Here is a 10341-nt window from a genome sequence, read left to right on the forward strand (position 1 = left end):
TTATAAATGATTATTTTGATCATACACAAAATAATAATTGTTCAGACATTAAAATTATAGAAGGTATGTTATAATATATTGTAAAAAAGGAAACTATTGAACACAAAAAAAAAGTTTTCTCGTAATTGTTATTGTGTTTTAAATGAACTTATTCAAAACATTGAAATCAGTAAGTACGTTTTGATTTGGATTTAACTGCAAACGTATGCCTTCTGATATCATTTGCATTTGTGTTAATAAATTTATGTACATAATGGGTGTTACACAATTTTAGATATATAATCAAGTTGTAATCACATGTACATTTTAGTATTAGATTAACTCAAATATATTTAATGCTAAAACGTACATGTAATATCATCTAATTTAAAAAAAAACTGCGTTAGCCTGTATAAGTACCTTCATAATAATATGTTCACATATATTTTACAATACAATAATTGTTTATTGTACATATATATTAAGTACTACTCACTAGGTAAAGTACCAGTGTGATATAAATATAAACAAACTATAATAAAGGGGACGGAATGGCCGAGATGACTAAGGTGTCGATTGCGATGCGCACCGTTGCCGGTTCGAAGCTCGGCCTCGGGCGGCACTTTTCGTAATGCAGTCTGGAGAGAGAGGTCGCAATCCCCCCACCGGGCATGGCAGATACCTACGGGAGTCCACTTGAAAATTCTGCCAAAACTCAAAACACACATGTTTAGCACAACCTACAGTATCCTCCCCTACAAAAAAAAAAAAACAAAAAGCTAATAGCAAAAATTGCCGGGCTTAAAGATAAATAAAAAAAAAACCAAGGTCTAAACCATAGAAAATATAATAAAATATTTTTTATACCTATTAAAGAGTGTAAAATTCAGTAGGTTGGTAAATTATTAACAACAATTTAAATAATTCACTTCACACGTCATATAGGTAGTTTATGTTTTGCCAAATTAATTAGTAAAAATATTGACTTTTGTCATTATAATTTATCTTATAATAGGTAATTGATAGGTAGTTATCTATACTTTTTATATAAATAAAATATATCAAATAATAATAAATTGTACAAAAACATAGATAATATTATAATATATAATATAATATGATAAATAATAATAACAAATTAGTTTTAAAAGCAAATTTAAATTGGCCAATTCATACCAATTGTTTATAAAGAAATCTTGAAGTACATAATATTTAGAAGTCTGGATTAACTTGATTAAACGGGAGCACCGTGTTTTATAAAATAGCACTGTAAGTCCACCACACAATTTTTTTTTCTAACCGTAACTCCGCTAAAGATATTTTTAAAATTAAATTTCATAAAATACGCATAAATCAAATAATAATAGGTAATATAAACATTTTAGAAATATATTCTTATGGAAAACTGCTTAACAGTAAAGTCATATCAAAAAATATTAAATAATATAAACATTTTAATAGAAAAAAAAAAGCTTGTTAGTTGTTGTATAGTACTAGCCGCATATTATAATAATACATTTATACATTGTTTAACGAGGCTAAACATTTTATATATTCATACTTGTCATTTTTTTTTTTTCATTATATAATTTAATTTTTTTTTTATAAATTCAAAATTAATTCTCAAATTGCTAATAATTTTTCGAATAACTATGTTAGTTTCAGTGTTTTCAAACACTGATTCTAGTAAAAAAAAAAAACATGTGGCCAATGCTAATTGTAAATAATTTTGCTATACACGACTTTATGAAGCATTTCCATCCGATTTTCCAGGATTTCAACTCAGTATAATTAGAATACTTAAACTTATTTTTCACTAATAATATACATTTTTTCTTTGACTATACAAAATAGCACTGACATTTACATATATTTACTGATATGTTTTTAATCATGATATTTCCAGGACATAGTCAATATACACGTAGATACAACATGCGTAGACATGGACAATTAATCGGTACCCAATAATGATTAGAATATGGCTTTGCAGATATAATAGTTTAATTTCAATATGGTTTTACATGTATGTAGATATATGTTAATAGGTTTATTGATAAATGTGAAGCTCTTCTGTTTAAGATATTTCAAACAATTGTATGGCATGCGGAATTTGGTGCTAAAAAATATTTTTACAATGTGGAGCTACGGTGCATTTTTTCGACCGTGCAGAAATACGGTCCATGTGGAGCTACGGATTCACAAAATAATTTTATTCATGTGGAGCTACGGTACTATAGGTAAGTATGTATAATAATGTGAGTTAATGTTAATTATATGTTAAGGCGACTCTTAGAAGCTATTGTTTAAGGGGCAATATTTAGACAATTAATCATCTTGTCGTGGCCACCCGCGGTCGTTGTGTTAGTCGTAAATTATTATTAATTAATGTGAGTGTGGATTCCTTATCAGTTATCACCCAGCTGTGGGATGACGAGGCCACTACATTATAATATAGCACACGTACGCACAAGCACAATATTTCATCAAAAATATTTTTCTGATTAAAAAAAATTGAATTCGTTAGCTTCTATTCTAATTTCTATGATTTATAGATTTTGGGTATTTTTAAAATGTATGTATTACGGTTCCAAACGAAATTACTTAATTTCTCAAAAGGAATATGTGGGTAGGGACCTACTTTATTTTTCGACAGCTTAAAGGTCTAAATGTATGAAAAATCCAATCATTAGAGCCACTGCCCGCCTTTAATTTTGGCTTAAAAATATCATTAAAGATAATATTATATAGTCATTATTTTTTTTATGAGCATTTAAAGTTCAAATGTTGACAAAATCATCAAAATCACAAAAGTGTGTAAGTTTTTTCATAGTTAAAAAATTATGAATTTTTATTTTAACTATAAGGTACCTATATAATAATATGTACTTCAATAGGTGCTTGTACTAAATTGAATGGTTGACATTTGACATTACTATGTTAGCTTAATCGTTGCAATTATTTTAACATTGATTACAGGTAATTGCTGTAATTATTCATTATTTTTATAACAACCATTTTATATGGTTAAACTTGAGATACTATTTTATATAGTTGAAATTACTATAAAATAAGTTGGTGTAACTATAATTTTTTAACTAATTCATTTTAGTACTCTCAACTTAACATATTGTTTGATATATTTAAATAAATTGTTACAAAAAATTATCCAACTATAGTTATTATTGCCAATTTTTTTACCCTGTGCTCCACAAAACAAATTGTAATCAATTTTGGGATAACTTCTTACACAATAGTTTGCAATCAGTTATTGTTTTTATTTTAACATACCTACCAATATATATTTTTAAAAAATGTGTTTATATATTTTTTAGATTTTTGGTAACTATATGAACTACTTAGATGAACCTTGATTCAACTTTTCAATCCTTAGCTATAAAAATGTACCATAATATAACTTTTTAAAATAATTTGTGAATTTTCAATTTCAAAAAATTTTACGAAAATTCGAATATGTAAATTCGGTGGAAATTTAATCTATATATTAACGGTTACTTTCATTTTCATTTTCAAATTTTAATTATTGTCAGCCATTATAATATTTAATATTTTAAATTTGAATGATATATATTATAATATTAGTTAGCATCACATATTTTATTTACCTGCACAGTAACTAATATTGAATGTATTAATAAAATAATTAACAAATTAACAGTGTTCGGACTTATCTAGATAAATTTATCTAGATGAATATCTAGATAATTATTTGTTCATCTTTTATCTTATCTAGATAAATAGTTACAAGGTATCTAAACGTTCATCTTAGATAATTTTTTTATTACTCATCTAAATGAATTCATCTATTTTTTTTTTTTTTTTTTGGTCATTAAGCCCGGCAACTATGGCCATTAGCTGTTTGTTTGTTTTATTTGTAGGGGAGGATACTGTTGGTTGGTAAACACGTGTGTGTAGTTTTTGGCAGATTTTCAAGTGGGCACCCGTAGGTATCTGTCATGCCCGGGTGGGGGATGGCGGCACTTGTTCTTCGGACAAGTCGTGGACAAATGCCACCCATAGCCGAGGAATCGAACTCGGGTCAACTGCGTCGCAGCCGACGCCTTAGTCCGCTCGGCCACTCCGTCCCTCGAATTCATTTAGATACATTTTTTATTGATAAAAATCGCAAAATTGTACAAACGCATTTAAATATTTATACAGATTCTCAAACCAAGTTTATGGTTTATAAATAATGTAATTATTTTTATTTATATCATTATTATGTACCTAGTGCCCAACTAAAATATACCTATATTTAAAACCCATTTTAAAAAAAAATGTATCTTTTTATCTAGATAAAAAAGTATTTATCTTTATCTAGATACATTAGAGTTGCATTATCTTTATCTTTATCTAGATAAAAAAAACTACTTATTTAATCCGAACACTGTAAATTAATAGTATTATTCATTTTTCGAACTATGATTATATTAAATTTTCAAGATTTTTTACCAAACAAATTGATATTTATAGAATAAAAAACTAAAAAAAAAGGAAACTCAAAATGTCTGTATACAGCTCAAAATATGTAAAATATTTTGAAAATTTTAATATAAACATTCAGTCAAAATTGCATGTATCTGTCATTTGTTTTAGAGTTACACCAAAAACAAAAATCGCATTGTTATTTTGTTTATTAATATTTCTTATTGTCCATACCTTTTGATTGTTGGACATTACTAAGATTCAGACGTTCAACGTTGTTAGTTGTAATTACCTACTTAATAACTATACGCCTATTATAAGTCTTAATCTGTGAGTTAAAATTATTACTTATTAGCATATTACTTATATGGCCATAAACTATAAATAAATAAATAAATACTAATATTCCAGCACAATTTCTAATAACTTATTAAGTTATTAATATGGACAAAAAGAAGCACGATGTTCACAGATGTTTTCGTGATGAGTAAAAGAAGGAAATAAGTCTCGAAATAAGTCATTAAAAAAAATATGTAACTTTTGTTCTTGGTCGACAGTTCCAAATGCTACTCTATAACAAAAACATATTTTGAGTTGTACTAGCTGCTGTCTTCTAATGAAAAAAAGAATTTTAGACACCATCACAAATTTATAGAAAAGTCTTCTATAAGTTCATACAATCATAACAGAAAAACTAGAATTTTAGGTGTTTAAAAATCAACAATCTTATACAAATATTCAATAAAGTAGGTATTACAGTAGTTTAACAACAAAATAATTTGTGAATTTTTGATTTTAAGTGTTTAAAAAAAAAAACATTAATAAAAATCGAAATTTTCGAAAATGCGATATAAGCTATTTTTGGACATAAGTTATCGAATTCGATATTTCGTTAATTGTATTTTGTCAGTTGTGACTAACAGGTGTACATTTTTTATGCACAAACATAAAACGGGCCGATAACCGTAGTACATTAATTTGTTTGTGGACTATTAAAGTTTTATTAATAATAATATGTCTAATCGAAATAATCAAACAGCTCTGCAGTAAGATACGGGGAAATAGGTACTTAAAAAAGGTAAGAACCGGTCTCATTTAGTTTAGTTATGTGTAGTGAGCTCTATAATAATATACTGTTGTTATTTGGGATATTAGTTGTGCGTTTAATAATCAACATCATGGCTGGGATAATATTCTTTACTGTCATATTTTTGATCAGTACTTACTTAACAGAACAAACAAAATTTTTATCAGACGATAACAATAATGAAATTGACGTGGACACTAAAAATTGGAAGGTACTTAAGTAATTATATAATATTTGAAATTATTTGTCTAGACAATACATCAACATTCAACACCTGTGATAACTACTGATTACTAATATTATCGGTATAAGGCAATGCCGGGTAAAGAATCTAGATTCTAGAATAATGTGCATTTTTTCGGTTATGTTTGGTTATATTTATATTTTATTTTATAATTCCAACGCCTGACGGCAGTTTTACAAAGATATCAATTAGTAATTTCGATATAACATCAATACACTAAAAGTAATAGAATAGATACATAGGTATAATACATGTAATAAGTAATAAAAAGCATATCAATATATAAAGGCAATTATTATACATAAGTTGATATTATTGCGTTGACCGGTCCTAAGATTTTCACTTTCACATCAATTACCAAGTGTTCAAACTTGCCGCCGTTTATTGTGCAGCAGTTGGCAACCGGTCCGCGAGACGGACGGCGCATCGCTCGGACTGCGGACACCCATAGATAATATAAGAATCAATGGATAGGACATAAGAACTTATCACATGAAACTTTAGTGATACTATTTTTAAGGTTATATGGGGCAAATATTGATATGATAATTGATAAATAATAATAAATATTTTAAATATTTAACAAAGTTTAGAGTAATTTTCCAGACACAAGTGGCACAACAATCAAAATAAAAACTGACAAATATCTAAATATAACTGACTATCATGTCATCATTATTATTTAATAAAATAGTTTTGCACATAACCTTAAAAAGCCCCATATCGTCTTTCTCTCTTTACGTTCTCTCTTCCCCAAAAAAGCACACGGCCCCATATGGAACTGGTATAGTCATGTCCTATCCATTCTTATATTATCTATGCGGACACCGGGTTCCGGACGAATCGCTGCCGGCAACTTTATACTAGTCCTCTCTGTACGCTCCAGGCGAGCCCACCGTACGTGTGTCGCGACCGTCCGTCGTTCGGCCACCGCGTGTGGTGCGATTTATGTTGTGTTATTATATTCCTCGCTGTGTGTCGATTATTATTTCGTACGGCGTGCTATTATTATTGTTTATACGTATGGTACTGTGGTGTTATCCCTCGTGTGACGCCACGCTCGGTGCCGTGATCACGTAACTTGCGTATAGCGTATTACGTAATCAGGTCACTCGCTGTCGTCCGGTGCCGCCGCCAACAGCTTGTCACCTGCTTGTCGTCGCCATCGTCGCCGCAGCTGGCTCAGCCGCCGCCGATACACCGCCCCACCGCGGCCGTTGTGCCGGCCGGTAAAATTTTATCTATTGTCATTATTGTTATCTACGCCTATCAATATTATTATTTGTTCTTTATTATTGTTTTCGAGTATTGCAATACACGCCTTATTATTATTATCACAACGATAGTGTTATTATTATATATATCGGTCACCTATCCCGTCCAAATTTGAATACCATTTTCTCGTCACTTAAGTAGCTGCTCGGCCAAATGCTAGTGAATAGCCGGCAGCCCAAACACCAAGGCTAAAAGTATAGTAGACTGGTGTATAAATTAATTAGTTGCATTGTTTTTTGTTTTGGGTGATTTTTCGAGGGCTGATTTCATAAATTGGATTTCATGAATTGTATCTTTAGTACATGAAATGAGACTTTATTAATTTGGAAGCAGGCGGATAGCATCAATCTTTGCACTTTTATGTTATTACCAGCTGATCCCGTTCACTTTATTGGGAAAATGCGAATTTTGGAAAATGCTTTCTTAGTGCACACTTACATGGTGGTACGAATAAGGTACCGTGAAAATTGCAATCCTCGAGATATCATCGTTCAAGCTTTACTTCGATCAGTCAGTGAATCAGGCAGGACAAGTATTATATTGTAGACATCCCTCCGGCGTTTCCCTTGAGAGTTGAGACTCGTTGTCATATGCAAGCAGTATAATATTACGTTATAGACCCCGCGAGGTGCGTACCTACGTAAGTGTATATTATATACATAGTGTATCTTATAGTACCTACATCGTGGGTCTAGAATAAAAAGGTTCTAAGTAGAATTATTTTCAAAAGTCACTTTTTAACTAAAATGGTTTTAGAATGTAAAGGCGCGTCTTTTAAGCTAACATTTATGATTATACGATCATTATTGACAATTTTTTTAAAAGTAAAATTTTCTAAATCGCTAAAGATTATATTATAAATACAATTTAATGAAATTGAAAATGCTCGGTTAATGGAACCAAATTATTAACAATACGTTAGTATGAAATGGTTCTAATTAAATATTTTTTATTTATTAATTAATAATTTATTGTAACCTAAAAACGAATGAACCTAGATACTTGAAATTTTTACTAAACGTTAAAACAACCATTATCCATACATGGTAGTAATTTTAAACAATTTTGAAACTTTTTCAGCTATTAATAGCCATGAAACATTTTTAAAATGTTAGAAATTATAACTTAGTTAGAAATTCATAAAAGTTTTTCTTTCATACCTAAGATTGAAAAGGTTAATAGATGATTTCACATAAGTTTTTCTCCCTCTAACAAACAAAAATAAGTGTACAAATGGAACTTTATTTTTTTATGAGCTTTTTAACTTATACATTTTACTACATTGGTATTCAGCGGTAAAATATTGATTGGTTTTTTATTTTTTGTTGTATTTTCAAAACGAATAACCGTAGATTCATTAAATGTTTACCATCGATTTATTTCAGCATTTTCCATGAACAGTGACATTTTCAAACTATTCGACGCTTTTTCAGCTATTTAAAACCATGATAGTTTTTTAAAATTTGTAAACTATTATTCAGTCATATATTCATAAAAGATTTTATTTTCATAGCTAAGATAAGAAATTTTAAAAAAAGATTCCCAACAAAATGCTCTACTTATAACAAAACAATTAAGTTTAGTAACATTATTTTTTTTTGAGGAGTACCTATATAATTTTTACGATATTATATATTTAATAGTTATTTATCGAATTCGACAAGACCCTAAAGCACTAAGCAGTCACCCACCTACCAACCCACAACCTCGTTTTTCGTATCCAATGATTAATCATTTAATACAAATAATAAATAACACATCCATTACAATGACATACTTGTCCACTTTTTTCAGATTTGAAAATTTAAAATACATTTTATATTCTGCATGAAAACTTGTTATTTTTTTTGACAAACAAGTAGGTATTTAATTTTTTTTATATTATTTAAGTTAAAAATGAAAATGATTAGATATTAATATAAAAATATAAGCTGATAGTCGCCATTTCTTAGACTTTTGGACTCCCTTGATTTTCATTTTCTAGGTTGCTCTGACATACTTACCTAACTAGATACTTACCTAACCATACTTGTATGGTAATATGATTACAGGTTAAAGCCGGTTTCCGTTTAAAAATCAAGTGCAAATCCAGCGATCGCATTCACCGACATTTTGACGCAAGAAAACGGTGGCCCCACTGTAAAACGATGCGAGAAGTTCACAATCAAGGAACCTACTCACATTCTTGGGTAAATACACAAGTTTTTTTGACAAGAACACTGCGTTAAAATTGAAATATAACTTATTTTCAAAATAATAAATAATAATCTCACTGGTAATTGACCCGCCACAGGCTTTAGCCACCACCGATGCATTTGCAGATAGAATGTGCGTAGCGACTAACGGAAAATACAATCGAACCCTGTCCGCCCAACAGCTAATTGCCTGCTGTCGGAGTGCCACAAATGAATATAACGGTCCGATCAAAGCTTGGGAGTACTTCAAAAGTCACGGTGTGGTCTCCGGTGGCGACCATAACATTACCGACGTAATTTTTAAAATCAATTAGTTTTATTATTAAACAATTGTTATATTTATTGCATTACATATAGGGATGTCAACCTTATAGACGTCTACCTTTCCGATTCCCAAATTCCCAAATTCCACCAAGAAAAGGAAGGTACGAAGATAAATGCGTCACTCATTGTTACGGAGACAAGACGATCGATTTCAAAAATGATCACGTGAAGAGTAAGTCAGCATTGTAGCTAACGATATTTTACTGACGTGATTGTCATTTCTTTATTATTTATATTAATTGATTATTACAATAATTACAGCTAGAGACGCGTATAAACTGACATTCAACTCTATTCAAAAGGACGTGCAAACTTTCGGTCCAATTGCAGCAACATTTGATCTATACACTGACCTTTATTATAAAAAAAATAATCCCATAAAAGGTTAGTTTATAGTAACCACCAATCATATATTTTCTACTTTAAATATTATACGATTTGATGTGTTAAACGGGCTTTGGTTTGTCCTCTGCTACAGGTGTTTACAAAAGATCTAAAAATGCAACCTATGTGGGAAAACACACTTCTAAGTTAATTGGATGGGGAGTCGAAAATGGTGTAGACTATTGGTTGTTGGTCGCCGCTTGGGGCTATGGTTTTGGTGAAAAAGGAACCTTCAAAATGAAAAGGGGTACAAATGAATGCGGAATCGACAACTGGACTACTGGAGGAGTACCAAACGTATAATATAACATCTATTGTATTCTCATAATATAATAATAGTATTTTTTTTTCAATCCAACTATAATTTATTATTTCATCTTTTAAATACTTACCTATAAACATTTATT

At 29.8% G+C, this 10341-nt stretch overlaps 1 protein-coding gene across 3 annotated transcripts; it reads left to right on the top strand.

Moving 5' to 3' along the window:
* Positions 1-2095: 2095 nt before the first annotated feature.
* Positions 2096-10341, top strand: LOC132936896 (cathepsin B-like cysteine proteinase 3). 3 transcript variants are annotated; one of them, XM_061003701.1, is made up of 7 exons: positions 6544-6985; positions 7405-7671; positions 9083-9220; positions 9325-9519; positions 9584-9722; positions 9812-9934; positions 10029-10341. In XM_061003701.1, the coding sequence occupies exons 3-7, from the start codon at positions 9179-9181 to the stop codon at positions 10235-10237; spliced, it is 708 nt and encodes a 235-aa protein (XP_060859684.1). In that variant the 5' UTR covers positions 6544-6985; positions 7405-7671; positions 9083-9178; the 3' UTR covers positions 10238-10341. The 3 variants fall into 3 exon arrangements, with proteins under 3 accessions (XP_060859683.1, XP_060859684.1, XP_060859682.1); XM_061003700.1 differs by lacking the exons at positions 6544-6985; positions 7405-7671 and adding an exon at positions 2096-2219; XM_061003699.1 differs by lacking the exon at positions 7405-7671.

This window comes from Metopolophium dirhodum, chromosome 1 (assembly GCF_019925205.1).
Source record: "Metopolophium dirhodum isolate CAU chromosome 1, ASM1992520v1, whole genome shotgun sequence".
In the NCBI taxonomy this organism is placed as follows: Eukaryota; Metazoa; Arthropoda; class Insecta; order Hemiptera; family Aphididae; genus Metopolophium; species Metopolophium dirhodum.